The sequence below is a fragment of the Pelodiscus sinensis genome, chromosome 3 (assembly GCF_049634645.1).
Source record: "Pelodiscus sinensis isolate JC-2024 chromosome 3, ASM4963464v1, whole genome shotgun sequence".
NCBI classification, from domain to species: domain Eukaryota; kingdom Metazoa; phylum Chordata; order Testudines; family Trionychidae; genus Pelodiscus; species Pelodiscus sinensis.
In genome coordinates, this window is record NC_134713.1 from 20,838,347 (window position 1) to 20,855,404 (window position 17,058).

The following is a 17,058-nucleotide window of genomic DNA, read 5'->3' on the forward strand; positions in this document are numbered from 1 at the left end:
GTGCTCAGACCTGTCTAACATAGAGACCCTCAGGCAAGTTAACACAAAGCAGACCTTATGGGAGGAGGAGCTCCCTCATAACTTTTAGCCCTGTGGTTAGTGTACTTGCCTATAATGCGGGAGACTCCTCAGTTGATAAGAAGGGATTTGCACAGGGATCCACCACCTTGCAGGTGAATTGCTCTAGCCATTGGGCTTGGATAGGCTTGGCAGAATTTAAATTATTAGTCCTTGGTAGACATTGATTTCTTTGTGTAAGGTGAAATCAAGGGGAAAAAAATCATCCACTGATTGCTGCTGGCAAGTGCAGCCTTCCCCACACATTGCATCTGAAGGGATCCAACATCCCAATGCTGCAGCCATACTTGGAGCTCCCTGAAGTTTAACAAACTGAAAAATTCAAATTTTAAATTTAAATAAGAAAAAAAAAGGTTGAAAATAAACGTCAACATTATCTTTCAAATTTATTTACAAAAATCAGTTTCTGCCAAGTCTAGCTAATGGGTATTATTCTATGTGGGACTACCTCAGTTCTTCTTGTTGAAGCAATACCACTATGGATAAATAAAGAGAATCGCTGAGCCAGAGAGTGAGCAAGTACAAACATGGGAACAGCGCTGTAGCATAAATTATTAAATACAGCTGTATAACCCTCTGACTTTCTCCCCTCTTGGAAGTTGCACTGTACAGAAAAGAGTGTAAACGTCTCTTCGCTACTTTAACACATTTTCCACAAAAATAAAAAAAATCTAGAAAAAGGAGCCACATTAAGTTCAAATCATGAAGAGACTGTTTTGCCACAGATTATATTTAGCAATATATAATCAATTACATTTTCAAACTCTTAATTGCTTTTATCCACAACACTTTGTAGGTAATGAACTTTTTGAAAAAAACTAGCACAATACAGGTAAACACGTATGGTGGTCTTAAACACAACAGGTACAATTAGATACTTTTATGTGACAACATTTTTGTACATCTATATATCTTTAAAATCTAGCACTACCAAATCATTATTCAATGAGACAAAAGATTTACTGTCCCAAGTCTCCTAATTAGATACAGCATATTTAAAGCACAAGATGACAAAACAGAAAAGTAACATTTCTAAAATAGGTGAGTCTCTTCATTGGAAAGATGCAGTAAGCTTTACTTAAGATATGCACCAGCACAAGAATATATGATCTGTGCCAACTCATAGCAGTGATGAGCTAAACTATCATAGAACTATTTTCCTCTCACAATGGTCTATGTTTTCACCAAAGATGCCCTAATACTGGAGTTACGCAGGTGCAAACCTTGTGAAAAGTAGAGAAGAGTCCGGCTTTAAAAATTATCTATTTCCTGTTACACATACCTGGACCTGAATTGTAGGACTGAATGTGGTTCTTACAGGGATTCTAAGAACATACTGATTCCTAGCAATGCTGGAATCTTTAACAGATATACTTTTCATATCTGACCTCCAGCATCCAAGGAAGAGTAGGTTTAATAATTCTGACAATACTTACAATGTATCATAGACTCATAGGTTAGAGCTGGAAGAGACCTCAGGAAGTCATCTAGTCTAATCCCCTGCTCAAAGCAGAACCAACCCCAACCAAATCATTCCAGCCAGGGACTTGTCAAGCCTGGTTTTAAAAACCTCTAAGGATGGAGGTGGGATGTAAAATCCCATTTAAAAAAAATTAACCGGGCTGCTAAGGCCAGGCTGGGTAGGACCTGCCGCACCATGCCACAGGCTGGGGGCTGCTGGTTAGCCAGTTATCCTGTTAAGCATGCTAGTAAGGGGAATGCTTATCGGTTAACCAATTAACCCTTTACATCCCTAGATGAAGATTCTACCACCTCTCTAGACAACCCATTGCAATGCTTCACCACCCTCACAGTGACTAAGATTTTCCTAATAGCCAACCTAGAGGTATCATCCATCTATTCAGTTACATAAGACAAGTAAAATTTGTGACTAAAGTGGAATCTTTTCTGAGAAAACCTCTAATGTCTAATAATAATCCGGCCTGATATTTCAAGATGGAAAAAATAGAAAAACGATCACAAAATGGAAGACACACTTGTTTTAAATGCTAAAAAATTCCAAATCTTATTCCATCAGAGCAAAACAGTAAGCACTGCAGTTTTGTTTTTCTAGTTAGATAAAGTACAGTTCTTTTTCCAACACTGTCTCTGAAAACAATGGGCAGTTTTAGAAAAAAATAATTTCAAAAGATAAAATCATGACCAAGTAAAAAAGACAAAAACCACACAAAGAAATTGGTAGCTACCTACAACATTGGTCTCTCAAAATGAAGTAGCTCTGTTCTAGTCAACCATTGATTCCTACTCACCTTTTCTAGTAAGTAATTATGAAGCATTTCATGATTTTTATTATCACCTTTTCATATGTTGGTTAATGATTCTTTTGCTTCATTCATTAATTGTAACTGCATAACTGCTATCATCATCGGGAGTTTTAATCAAACTTTGTTTGACTCTCCTAAAAAGGTACCGATCTTAAGTTTTCTATTTCAATGTTTATCTTTTCTGTTCTATTTTATGTATTTATCACCTCCATTACTGTAATATCTAAACATCCCACACCAATTAGTTTATCTTCACAAACCCTTGTAAGGTAAGGAAATACTATTTGTCCCATTTTACAGAAGAGGAACTACTGGGAAGTTACCTTAAAGGAGCCATTTCTTCTCTTTACTGGGAAACATGCTGAAGGGAGCTGCTTAGCAAGAGGGAAGGGGAATGATTAATTGAGATTATAGGTTGCCCTTTTCACTAATTTGTACATATTCCATATACTGAACATTACTGCTTCTTGATCAAAAAGCCTTCTTCATTGGCTGCTAGCTACAATGAAGTCATGCATCATTTCACCTACAGCAGTGATTCCCAAACTTCTTGTTTTGGTGATATAGGTGACCTTCTTCACAAATAAAGTCTTGAGTAGGACCCTCCAACTTTGACATTAAACATTTAATTTAATTTAAAAGGGGCTTAGGTCTGTCAGCTCATGTTGAGGGGTCTCAGCTTCCAGCTTGAGAACTGCTGACCAACAACTATTGAGGAACTTAGTGGTGATCTGAGGAAAGACATATGCATTCTGGAATATGTAGTCCCAGTGAACTGGGACTCTGCATTAATGGGTGGGAACTATTGTGTTGCCTTTTTTAAAAGTCTAATTTCAATACAAACAATGATACATGATACTTATAAATGAAGTTGCAACAGCAAAATTAACCTCTTCTCTGCAATCGCCCAAAAAAACGACAAATCTTGCAGAGATCTCATTGTTTGGGTTCTGTAGCAAAAAAATTCCACCAGCTACAAGTATTAATTGAACATAATTATATTTATATAAAAGTTTAGAGACAACAATTACAGGAATAAAATAAGCCTAAAATGCTCACTTTGAGTTCATTCAATTGGCACTAACTTAAGTGGTTACTAATGCCCTTTTCTGGACCATGCATGAGTTCTAGTAGTTTATTATAGGCCATGTCAAAAAAAATCAACCTAACTACACTAGACAACCTCATCTCCTGAATTTAGCTGGTCATTTATTTAAAATATATGACCAACACCACTGGCAACCTAATATTTGTAAGCCTATTTAAGTTAACACTCAAACACAATGGGAAATTTCAATTATACAAAGCTGAATCAGTTTGTCTTCCTGAGAACATCTGAAAGCAGCATAGCACATTGTAACTATATTATGAAGTCCATCTTAATAATCCAAAATGCTAGTGCTTTGTTAAAAAAATATATCTTTTTCTGGAATACAATATCAATGTGGTATGTTATATTCCTGACTATGGTACTTGCGTTAAGAAAACACTATACAATTATAAATGGATTTCAGTGCATGTCAGAGGCACTCCAAGGACTGCATAATTTTGACAATGTTTACATTTCAAATTTCAGTACCAAGTAAGCAAGATTCACAATGCTTTTTATTAACTACGATTATGTCAATTTAGCAACAGTGTCTCTTGGGTTTGCATATACCAATGTTATAAAACTGAGGAGAGGAACTATGTAGAAACTAATGACGCTAAGTGAAATGTTTATATAATAATGTATTTTATAGACATCTGTATTTTTAGAAAATATATATATTAATGTATTTGTAATGAACTCCTAATTGCTTTTGACTTTAGTTTGAGCCTTTCAGACAGAGGCAGGGGACTATCTCCCCTCACATCACAGTCATCATTTTTGCTTTGCTGCAGAGAAGAACAGGAATCTAATCCTTTAAAAGATATTACTGGGTTTAGAAAACTATTAGCTTCTACTACAGCGGTATGTTTTGGAGATATTTCTGTTGACAAATAATTGCTAGTTATTTTTAAATTTGCGGCTCTCTCTTTCCATTTAATTGAAAGATTTGATCCTTTGTTACTCTTCTCCTTGGTAGCGTTGTCTTTCATCTGAGCTGGATTTGGTTGCCCCTGCTGTCTAATTCTATATGTCGGATTTTTATCCTTCACATACCCATCATCACTGTCCTCACTAGAAGAATGTCTCTCATAGCACACACTCTTTTTAATGGAAGTTTTCCAAGAAACTTGACTACAGAATTTTCTAACTTGACAGTCATCTGTGATCTTTGCTAATGTCCGTGATTCACCTTCAGAGTGCAAAGGCTCTTCTGCTTCACTGCTCAAATCCACAGAGTTTGAACAGCTTTGTTTGGGGTGTTTTTGCTCCATTTGTAACAGGTTTCCAGGTTTTTGGTATAGTTCCTCATAATTTTGTACACTACAGTCCTTCAAATAATTTTCTGATAACATTTTGATTTCCTTTGGGTTGTCACTTAATTGAACTGAAGGATAAATGGAAACAGTCCCAGGAATTGATGTTTTTTTCATTTGTTTCAACAACTGTAAAGGTTTCATTTGCACTACATTTAGAGACAGTGAAGTATCTTTATGCACGGATGTCTTCAGAAGGATCCGTTCTCTTAAAGGCAACTTCTGAAACTGTCCTACGAGGTCAGTAGAGTTTGAAACCAAATACTCTGCACTACTGCAAGGATCTTCATCAGACTGTGTAGCACCAGAATAGTTTGAATTTTCCCTTGTTTTGTGCTGAAGCGTACATGGTTGGCTTACACCACTATTAGATGTACCATGTTTAGACACTGAACAACAGGCAGAATCAACATGTTCTGGTACAATGCTGAAAGAGGTTCCTTCCCAGTCAATACCACTCAATTGTAGATCAGCTATCATAGAGGAAGTATAGGAAGATGATGCCTCAGAGAGTTCAGTAAATTGTGCTGATGAAATATGAGAGTCATCTAAAACACTCTGATATTGAGTACTGATTGAAGCAGGTAGTGGAAGGGTAGGTGCTGGGTTTTGTAATTGAACAATTACAGTGGACAAATCTGCAGCTAAAAGTGAATCATTAGATTTGGAAATATTTTTTTGTTTCATTTGACTATCAGGGAGAGTTTTAAAATCAGACTTGGAATCCTGTTCAGGAAAGCTTTCGCAGGTAGATTGCAAATTCATCAGAGACAGGAGATCAGCAACTTCACTGTTGATATCTGAATATTCTTTTTCTTTTGGTTTATTTTTCTTACCTAAAAAAACAGAGACCATACAGCATAATAGGTTTTTGTTGTTGTCAAAGTAATTTCAGTTGTTAAGAATGTATAGTGCTAGCAGAGATGAAAAGGAGCAGGGTGAGAAGAAATGGGATCTTAATGGGGACATAATCTTTCACTGAATAGGATATATGCACAGCTATACAAGAAATGATGCAGTCTATATTATTTGTATTATGTCAGTGCCCACAGAGTGGTAGGCATTGGTATGGTTTCCAACTTACTTCTCTGTTTCTTCTCCAAAATTTCCAACTTATAGAAGCCAACAATGTCAGGATAGGCAGCCTGAAACAATGATTCTTCCTCTACTGTAACCACAAAGGACTCTGTGGACTGATCATCTGCTGTAACATAATGCTCTAGAAAATTAACAGAGTCACATTAGGGCCGAGGACATGAAGGAAGGGAAAAGATCAGAGTAGGAACAATGCAGTTCCTTTGCCCTTAAGAAATTTTCAAATATTAATGTCAGTATCAGAAGATTAGAGGCCACACCCTGGTCACATCAAGACCTCTTTGCACCAAACTCTTGCAGGCACTTGAGATCCCCTCATCATGGGGGATTTTTTCACATAATGTCGTGCCAGCTTGGAATAGGGGATATGCTGGGGCCAAAAAGAAATAAAACTTAAGTCTAATGTGTAGTTGTGATCCCTAGTCATTGTAATGAACATCTTTGCCCTCCTCCAAATGTGCACCGAGTGCTTGTCTGACACACCTGAAGATTACCAAACACAAAATTCCCCTAAGGGTACAATGTATGCATTTTCAATCTGTTTAAGAACGTAATGGCCATATTCGGTCAGACCAAAGGTCCACCTAGCCCAATATCCCATCTTTTGCCTAGAGATGTGACAGTGTGTATGTTTCAATGGTCAACCAATGAGCCTGAGCTCATTGGTTAGCCTTCATGGTTACACGTAAGCTGCCTCCTCCTCTACCCTCCCCACGCTGCCTCTGTATCAGAGGCAGCAGGGCGTAGCACGTGGGAACTGGTGCTCTTGGGGAGCTGGCTTCCTGTGGGTACGAGCTTCTGTGGAATCACCTGCCTTGCTGAGGGGCTGCAGCAGTGTGAGATGGGTTAGGCAGCTCCACAGGAGCCGGTGTTTGTGGAGAGCCAGCTTAATAATTGGCTTCTCATGAGCACTGGCTCTCACTCTCCTCCCCCCAACTGCTGTCTCTGTTTCAGCAGTTACACATTTACAACAAACAAACAAACAATCCAAAACCAACACTTTTCATCATCTCTACTTTTGACAATGGCCAATATCAGGTGATTTAAAAAAATGTGTGTTTTCTGTATCTGTTCATAGAACAGTTGTCCAATCAGTACTAGAGGTCACTTGTGCATGCTGCTGGCTGCACATTTCCTTTAAAGGAGAGTTGTGTCAGAATAACCCATACGTGTATAAGAAAACACCAACCTGGCTTTTGCCATTCAATTTCAAAACAAGGAATTCCATTTTTAACACGAGTCCTGCTTATCCTGTGAAACAAAAACAGACATGGTAACAACTTCACTAAGTCATTTTCCTAAAGCAAGAAATATGAAAATATCACAAACCTATTCCAAAATGATAAATTTGTAATCCATGCAAATTAGAGGAAAAAGTCCTATTCCGCTAATGTAGTACAGATTCTAAAAACCAGAATGATTTGTTTTTAAGATTGCCACTTTTTCTTGCAGGTAAATAATAAACCTCTGTTCTTGTCTTTGACTATGTAAACAGACCATTAATGAACATACAGGTCATGAAAAGGCACCAGATGAGCATAACTGGGGAGTGAGGTTCCCTTCTCACAAGAGATACAAAAATCAATGATATTGAAAACTTCTCCTACTGCCCTATGACCTGAGATGCAGGCATGGTAACCAGTATTTGTATGGGTTCATTCACTTCTTTTGTATCTTTGATCAAACAAGAGAGCTTTGAGTCAGAGATGTACTGTGTAGTTTAGTTAGGCATTGCTGTGTGCGCGCATGTGCACACTGCTGATTTTTTTCGTTATATTGGTGGTTGCAACTGAGCAGCCACCAGGCAATAATTTTATTTTGCTACTGGCAGTGGATTTGAAACAACATAGAAGTAAAAGATTCTACCTTCTGCTATCACTCCTACATACCACCCAGGCCATATTTTCAATATTTCTTTGAAAAACAGAATTCTAAATTAAAACCACTGATCCTATAAAGGCTCACCTTCCCACATGTGCTATTTCACATGCTGTAAGCAGTCCCATAGTCTTCTGTATCTCCTTTTTTGCTGAATTGGTAATAGAATTTGATGATAATACTGATCTGAACCTTTAACAAGGTTAGACAATGATATTCAAGTCTAGACAAGAAAGTACAGTAGAATTCAGCACCAAGGAGACCATTCACTGTTAGCCCTAACAAGAAAGAAGCCAGTAGATCATCAGCTCCCCAGCTGTCAACTAAAATGTATAGGCCAGAGGCCTGGTTGTGTGTCAACCTCAATGAACAAAAACTCATGCCCATAACATGCCCCACTTATGTGGATAGGATTATGGCTAAAAGTGAGGATGTGAAGAATCATGCCCTGTAAACTAGCATTAAAGGAAACTTTTGCACACATTACCTTTGTGTAGCTGCTATTACAGAAAAATGACAGAAAAATGCAACACTGATTTAAGCTTTTACCATTTTCTAGAAGCAGCACATAGCTTAAGCATGAAGGCAAAAGTGGGAAGTATATTTTACTTCAATAATATTTCCTCCAGTGTCAAAAATGAACAAAAAATGGAGTGAATTCAAAGACTTCAAAAATTACGTTACCGTATTGCTTGCAGTTGCTCTGTATCTATCTGGCCCGATTTTCTTTTGATCATGTCATAGTGAGTCAACAGTGACAACATTTTCTGGCAAGCATAATGTTTGGTCCATTCCATCTTCTCAAAAGCAAATCTCTGTTAAGAAATGCAACCATAATACCTTCCTATTTTGTTGTTACAGAGTCCTAAACAGTTCTCTTAACGTACACTTTAAACATTATGTTTTATACATCCGTTTAATACCCACCTTGTGGTAAAACATTAAAGGTACATCTACATTGTGGGCTAAAGTCAAGTTAAGATACGCAAATTCAGGTACGTTAATTTTGTAGCTTAAGTTAAACCACTTCAACTCAGCTTTTGGCAGAGTTTTCCTCTTACTCCTACTTCTGTAACTCTCATCTCACGAAGAGTAAGAAGCCTGTTATTTTGATATTATTTCAAAATAACAGGCTTGCTGTGTAGACGTGCACTCTCTTATTTCAAAGTAAATGTGCAGTGTAGACATAGCCTAAATGACCTCTCCGTGCAAGATGGAAAATAATTATAGATTCATAAAATACTAGAACTGGAAGGGACCTCGAGAGGTCATCAGACAGGACCAAGCACCATCTAAATCAAACACATCCATAGCAGGATAGATCAAGCAGCCAGTTCAACTGAGTGTTAATGGAGCAGCTTTGTAGTGACAGCAGTAGGAATAGGAAGGCCACACTGAAAGCTAAACATTATCTCATCAGATTTTGATAATGTATATCTCTCATGCATGTACACCTACAGATATTTATCACATTCCATAGTCCATTCATTAGTGGCCCATCATCTGTACACCATTCATGTAAACAATGCCTTCAGTCTCAGAAAGTGGAACAGCAAAACAGATCTTCTCCCCTTTCAGGAAAGGTGAGCCTCAACATTAGCCTTGGTGATGACCTAACCAAGAAGTGTATTGTTTCCAACTTCCATATACCAGTCCCAAAACAAAATTCAGATAGCTAGTGTTAATGATGCATTGGTATCCCTCTCTCCTCATAGAATAGGCTGATAAAATCTATGCCCACTCACATAACATTTGGGGAACATGTAAGAGCATATCTTTGAATTTTTGGGATGATTGACTTTCCCAGAAAACATCTCCAAATTTGGTAGGTGGCAATTCCGAATTAATAAGTGAGGGCCATAAAAACCCAACAATTCAGTACAGGATGTGAAAAGGAACTTTGTACCCAGATAAAGCTGCAGTTTCTGTGAGTGATCCTGTTTTCCATTTTCTGTCATTACATTCCCCTCTTTTTACATCTCTCTCTACATTTACTAATCTATTCTCAGGACATAATTTCAGAATTCCAATCAAACATTAATATTAATATTGTTGCCAGTTTTTTTTATTGTTGTAACTGATAAAAGTTACTAATTATTAACATTAATAATGTTAGGGGTGTTCCATACTAACAAATGCAATATGGCAAAGAGCCGGATTTTCTATATATCATTTTGTACCTGAAAGGACAATAAATTTGGCCTCTGGCACTCCAGTATCCTGACCAGTTTGTTTTTGTTTACAAGAAATTCTTGGATAACCTTTAAAGAAATAAAAAATAGGACAGTTAGAAGAAAGTTGGCTGAAAATCCAATTTACTAATTCAAAATGAACCGTTGTTAGGCTTTTTAGTTACCTCAGAAAATGGAAAGCCCTCACAACCTCTAGCTTTTCTGCAAGTAAAACATATATATTAGGAACAGGATAGAAACGTGCGTGATGCAGGACTTGCATGCTCACCCTGCACCTGAAAACAATGAAGAATAGTTCATTTTGAAGACATTCCTACTTTCTAATATTGTCCTCTACTGCATTTGTCTGTTTTTCTCGCTCTGAACAATGCCATTCACAAGGGCAGCAGTACTGGTAGTCATGAGATTCACAGTATTTAACACTTCCACACAGTTTACATCCACTGAGCTTATGATCCTTACAAGAACCTATAGAAAAAGGAGAGGGAGAGAATGAGATGAACCATGTTTCCCAAACTACACAAGTGTGTTTCATGAATTTGAGCATACATGGATATATCACCAAAAGTTGCTATATACAAAACTAAGTACACTAGAAATATCGAGGAATAGTTACAATAAAAACCAGATTTTTCTTGTTAGTAAAAATGTTGCAAACTGTTATTCTGGAAAATTATTTCCCTAAAGACCCACAAACATCATGCATGTGAGACAATCTGACAAACCCGTTGAATGAATGACTTCTCTCAGTTCCCTCAAAAAAAAAAAAAAAAAAAAAAAGCCGGCTGCAAGCAGCATTAGATTTGAATTGAAGGTGACAGATTGATGGTCCGTGATATTGAATGCTATTTTAAATAAAACAGACAAAACAAGAAGAATAGCTGTGCAAATAATCTCTGCTAATATATCTCAATCCTGTCAATGGAGGGCCCACAAGCATGAATGAGTGCATAGTACAGTGTAAATGTCAGTTCAGTCTTTGCCTTCTTTATTGATACTGCCATCACAGTTGGCACCCTTTTGGCAATTAGTGATGAATTCTAATTAGACCCAGGCTAGACCTATATCACGTAACAGCCATTCAATAACAACATCTTCCACACAATACGAACAGGGCCCAGCTTGAAACAGTGGACTGCAGTTTTTTTTTTAAATAAATCCTTACTCCATTACCAATTCTCAAGAGAGACCTTTTCTATATTTTAAAGAAAGATAATTCAGAATTTGAAATCTGTATAAAAAGCAACTTTTAATGCAAGTCAAAACCAACAAAAATCTACCCATTTTCATACTGACCTGGATGATGACAAACAGAACAATGAGTCATCTTGTTAACACTTAGAGCAGGTGTATTACCACATTGAAGCTGTCCTTTCCATTGATCAAACCTAAAATTAAGATTAAGGTAATGCAGCTTTATAGGTTATTCATGCAAATTCTATCAGACCATCTAATTCACCCTCTTAAAACTATTCAGTTTTCCATCACACAATTTGTTTGCAGTAAATGTACTTTTCAGTATGTACAGTGATCAAGGAGATTTCTAGCTTTGAGAATCATTGTGGTAACAGAGCAATATTTATACCAGAGCTCATTAGGATCCAAAGACCTGATCCATAGCCCACTAAAATCAATGAGAGTTTTCCAATTACTTTTGGGGTTTGGGATCAGGTTCTTCTGATGACTCTGGTCCTGCAAATGAGTAGATATGTGTTACTATTTGCAGAAACAGAGACTAGGAATTAATGCAGTAACATTCTGTCTATTAGTGCATTGTTAGATTAGACAGCTGATCATCATGTAAGAAATGTAATATTTTATTTCTTTTAAAATTAAAACATGAGTAAAGTAGACTCAGGTTCAAAGTGCATCATAACACTGTCTTTCACCAAGACAGTTTAGAAGATTGAAATATTTCAGGATAAGACAAACTTAAAATTTACCTTTGTAGTAGACTTTGACCTTGTAAAGTCTCAATTAACTTTAAAGCTTGTTCTTTTCCAACTCCCGGCACTCCCTTTTAGAGAGAGGGAAACATGATACATATTAAAATTTAAACTAATGTAAAACATTGATATTTGTTAGGTCCAATACTAAGGTGTTTTGCAAGGTCTTTCACACAAACTGCATTTCAAATGCTTGAAAAACTGCATTCCAAATGCTTTACAGAATCTACACACAAAAAAAAAGAAAAATTCAGAGGTATAGGTAGGAGTACAAAATAGCATGTGTTGGACATTAGGAATGTAATAGTGTAGTCGATTAACCAATAAGCAAAAGCTTATAAGTTAATGCTATAGATTACACGCATTTCCCTCTCCCCACTTGCCAGTATATTTTTTAGCAGACTGGCCAGCTTGCGACAGGTCTGAGACCTACTCCTGCTGCAGCTCTGCATTTAAAGTGTATTAGGAGCTGGGCGGGCAGGCAGTGCAACTCAGTTTCAGCTCGCGCCACGTCCAGGAGCTTAGACTGCCCCCAGACAGGGGTTGCTGTCACTCCATGCTGCTGCCTCTTTATCAGAGGCTGCAGCACAGGGCGAGACACAGCCAGTCCACAAGCTCTGGACCAGCTCTCACCTGGCATCCTGCACTGCTGATACAGAGGCAGTAGTGTGGAGTGGCAGGGAGCTCCTCAGGAGTGAGGCCAGACCACGCTGGCTGCCGTCCCCACCCCCGGGAACTATAGAATAGCTGACTAACGAAAAGAATTCACAGGGTTACTCGACTATTCAATTAACCAATATTTAATATCCCTATTGGACATATCAGTGACAAGACCATACCATACACTGCTGGAAGCCTCTGGGCAGTGCTATGGCCCATTCAGCAGAATGGAGGAAGCTACAGATAAGATCAACCTGTGCCACAGCTTGAGAGGAGATTCTTGGAAAACGGCACTTACACTTTGGAGAGAGGATTCTATAGCATAACAAGGACTTTGAGAGCCGCTTTACAAACTTTGAGAGCCCCTTTCACCATGTGTAAAGGAGCCAGAACAGGAGTGAAGATATCAGCCTGGATATCTTTATTTTTTTTTTAAATTTAACAGAGGGATTAAAAAGCACAAAAAATGTTTTAGTCCAATTGCCAAACCAAAATAATTATCGTAAAGGGGAGTCACATTAAAGAACATTTAATTTTTATTACGAAGAACAGGTATGTAACTCAATTCTGAAGACAATGACTACCATTCATTAGATCAGAAAGTCAACAAAACAGTTATGAAGACTGTCACCTTAAATAGGACCAGAAAACAAGTAGTTCTCTCACAATACTACCATCATTACAGTATTAAAGTAATAAAAGATTCAGTTAATTTAAAGATTAATTTCTCTAAAATGTAGCTATCAGTTTTGATTTTCAAGGCATCTTATAAATTGATATAGGCTAGGGGAACACTAAAAGAATGATGACACACACATATACATTTTCAAATCTCAAGTTGTCTAAGGATTCTCTCTTAAACTTTATATTCCCTGGGAGTGAGAAACACATTTGTTATTTTCTACCTAAACCTTTCCTGCAGAAAATGATTACATTAAATAGCAAAGCACTCCTACTATCTTGCAGAAATTATTATGCTGACGAAATAACTAAGCTCAGTGGGTATTACAAGCATTGGACATCTAGACAATCTTAACAAAAGCAAAAGGGAATATCTAAATTGGATGCAAAAAATCTGTATTAACAAGTGCTCTGGGTAAACAAAGAAAATGCTGCAAAGATAGCAATACGATATAAGTCTTTTGCAATATTCAGGATTCCATGAAACATTCTTAAAAATCCAGATGCAGATAGTGGTTGGTCCGTGGCAGTAACCCCTGTCTACGGGAAGGGGAGGAGGTTGAGCAACCTGCAGATAAAAGCTGCTCCACCTCCCATAGTTCTGCTGCAGATGGAGGTTGATCCAGCAGCAGTGTTCCCTCTAAACTGTGTGGCAGCACAGGTTCACAGGTGATTAATCAGCCCTGCCTAGTCAGTGGTTCAGGGCTCCGTGCATGGAGCTGACTTGGCAGGGATGATTAATCATCTGTGAAGCTATTCTGCAGCACAGCTTAGAGGGAACACTGTCCAATAGCAGTCTCTCTTTACAGGTGGCTGTTGCAGATCAGCCTCTGTCTTCGATGAGTCTGGGCTGCCTTCCCTCCCGCCGTGCTTCTGCTTCTGATAAAGGCAGTGGGGGGGGGGGGGGGGGGGAAGGTTGAGAGGAGAAGGAGGCACCATGGAGCTGGTGCTAGGGGGAACAGGCTTTTAAATTAGCTCCCCCAAGCACCAGTGCCTGTCTACCCCCTGTTACTGCCTCTGTAGGAGGCAGCAAAGTGGGGGAGGAGGGGAAAGAGGGCAAGTGGGTTTGTGGAGCCAGCTCCCCATGTGCATTGGCTCCAGCCTCCCCCCTCACCCTCAGTGCTGCTGCCTCTCTATTAGAGGCAGCAGTGCGGGGAACAGGTGGATCCATTGTTTGTGGGGAGCCTGCTTAAAGCCAGCCCCCCTCGGGCACCAGCTCCTGCTTCCCACCACTGCCTCTGATACAGAGGCAGAAAGGGGGAGAGAGTGTATGCCGCTGATAAGATAAACCAATAAACCAAGGCTTATTGGTTAATCATGTAGTGTACTACACGTTGACATCCCTAGCAGAGACTAAGGAAGACACTGAAGCAAGACTCCCAGTACGAGGTACTTGAAACAAGTACGTGTAGAGCAGGCTCTTCAAGATAGAGATTGTATTTTTTTTAAATGTTTGTACACTGCCTATTAAAATAGGGCTCTGCTCCATGATGGGGGTCCTAAGTGCTACCTAGAGATGTTTATATGTGTTTATTTATGAGAGAGAAATAGCAACATGGGAGGTGAAGGAGGCAGGTGGAAGCCAGCTCCCTGCATATAGCAACTCCTCCGAGCCAACCCCCCCCCCCAGCTCTGATACAGAGGCAGCTGGGGGTGGGGGGGGAAGGAAATTCCTGTGTACCACAAGCCATTACATTCTACCTATATTAATCCCAAAGTCTTTAAGCAGGCATCTAGAAACATGATTCTCAGAACCACTGTAGATGGTTCAGATGGGACAGCAGGTTCCATCCCACTTGCTGTCCCATCTCCAGTTTGTTTCAAGTGTCTGTTGCTTCCAAGGAAGATGAAAAATACCCAGAATACATCTGCCAATTGAGTGAGGAATGGAAACAGAATTGAAATATATAATTCCTTTCTGAATGATAAGAAAGGATGAGAAAAATAGTTCTGACTTTTAAAAACCTGTAACATGGGAAAAATTCTGAAAGATGATAAAGCAAGAAATGTTTTCATACCTGAGCTCCATGACACAAGGAATTAAGCCTAAAAGTTGACATTCAAAGAGCAGGGTGACAGAATGGTCATTGTATTCCCAAAAAAATTCAATGATATTTTGGAGAGTACAGTGTATATTTTAGATATATTCTCAAGGCTTTGGCAAAATTAATGTAACAAATAGAAAAAAATCATCTCTCAGTGATTTTATTTACGTGTTTTCTCTGATGAGATAATACCTTAAGATGCTGCCAAGTTTCAAACTCCGAGATTATTCCTGGAAAGTTAACGCTGTGCTTTTCATTATATCTCTCATTAACTAGACCAACTACGGGACAGTTTCCAATCTGTATCACATGGGACAGTGATCACTAGCTAGGCAATTTTATTTAATAGTTACTGTTGCTCCTTCAATCCGCTTCCGCAACTTCCAGTCTGATAATGACTGCCAGTGTATTGGGTAAAAATAATTACTGAAAAATGTGTGGCAATACAATGTATAACTTAAATTAAGTATCTTGTTGGCACTACACTCACAAACTTTAGTGGGTGTATGTTTGTCTGACAGAAGTGTTCCATAAGAGCAAGTGATCACTGTAACTAAGCTTAATTTATGGTAATTAAGACTTTAAACAAAATAAAAACAGTTTACAAAAATGAAAACTCAGAATAGGTTCATGCCACTTATTAGCAAATAGTAGTCCTGGGGGTTCTGAGTTCAGATAAACCATAGAAGCATTTACTGACAAAGTAAATGAAACAATTATTGTTACTTTAATTTTGCTTTTTACTCTCCATTGTTCCTCAGGCAACACTGCCTTGCACGGCTTTATACAAAGCCCTTACTCTGAGGAGTTTACAATCTAAATACAAGAGCTAAATTGCATGGCTTGTATTTGCAATACAACATAAATTATATCACCACCATAATGAATAAATCAATAATTCAAGAGGATTGGGGAGAATTATAAAGTTGCAGATGAATAAATTGAATACATAACTGTATAGCTCAAACACACATTTTAAAATAAATTAGAAGTTTATCACTGGACCATGGCCAGCTACTTAGGCATCTAACTATAGCATGTTAATCTCTAACAACTTCTAAGGAATATATAATTTCAGAAGTAACTAACAAGAATATGGAAATAAATAGGTAGTCTTACTTCCTTTTAATACTCTATCAAGAAGTCAGTCCGGAAGATAACTAGTTACAATTTCTTAAGTTTTTAGAAGCTTCCTTTGAGAAACTAAACACTAAATATCCTTCAAGGGTTGAAGACAACAAGCATGAGATATTAAAAAGAATTTTAACCTCTGTTTTAGGTCTCGGGTATCTAATTAGTTTATCTCAGGTTTGGCCTGAAGGATCCGATTGTGCTTGGCTCCCAGCAGAGGTAAAGTTTTGTCTCTGTTGAGGTTACCATATCAGACTTGCTTTATGTGGCTCTTTCTTCCCATGTCTGGTCATGACATATTGCATTCTTTCAAGTAAGAGTGCTCCTCAAATATTATGGTCAGCATTTATGGCTTATATAGTCTCTGGATCTTCAGAAGTTAGTAAGTGGACAGCCTCCTTACCTCCCAGGAAGATTTTCTGAAATCATGTTTGGCTAGAGACAGTTTCCATTTAAATAAGAATACGTTGATTAATAACACTTTCCCTAATCTCTAACAGATTACAGACAAAAACTATGAGAAAGACAGGAGATCATTAAAGTGCCACTCTTATGATGCTTTAGCAATACCACCACAACAGCTGCCTCAGAACAAGATTGGAAAGTATCAATTATGATCACAGCAACCTAGTTAAAAGTACTGTCTGTAAGAATTAAGTGG

General features: G+C 38.1%; 1 protein-coding gene across 1 annotated transcript in view; it reads right to left on the minus strand.

Annotated features, from left to right (window-relative positions):
• Nucleotides 1-387: 387 nt before the first annotated feature.
• The window catches only part of GEN1 (GEN1 Holliday junction 5' flap endonuclease), a 38,119-nt gene continuing 21,448 nt past the window's right edge, over nt 388-17,058 (minus strand). The window contains exons 6-14 of the mRNA XM_075923454.1: nt 11,878-11,951; nt 11,231-11,322; nt 10,252-10,402; nt 10,099-10,135; nt 9,923-10,003; nt 8,427-8,557; nt 7,054-7,115; nt 5,854-5,988; nt 388-5,605 (exon numbers count right to left, since the gene is read on the minus strand). Of these exons, the coding sequence (XP_075779569.1) occupies nt 4,134-5,605; nt 5,854-5,988; nt 7,054-7,115; nt 8,427-8,557; nt 9,923-10,003; nt 10,099-10,135; nt 10,252-10,402; nt 11,231-11,322; nt 11,878-11,951 (2,235 nt within the window). The 3' untranslated portion in view covers nt 388-4,133. The remainder of the gene's footprint in view (nt 5,606-5,853; nt 5,989-7,053; nt 7,116-8,426; nt 8,558-9,922; nt 10,004-10,098; nt 10,136-10,251; nt 10,403-11,230; nt 11,323-11,877; nt 11,952-17,058) is intronic.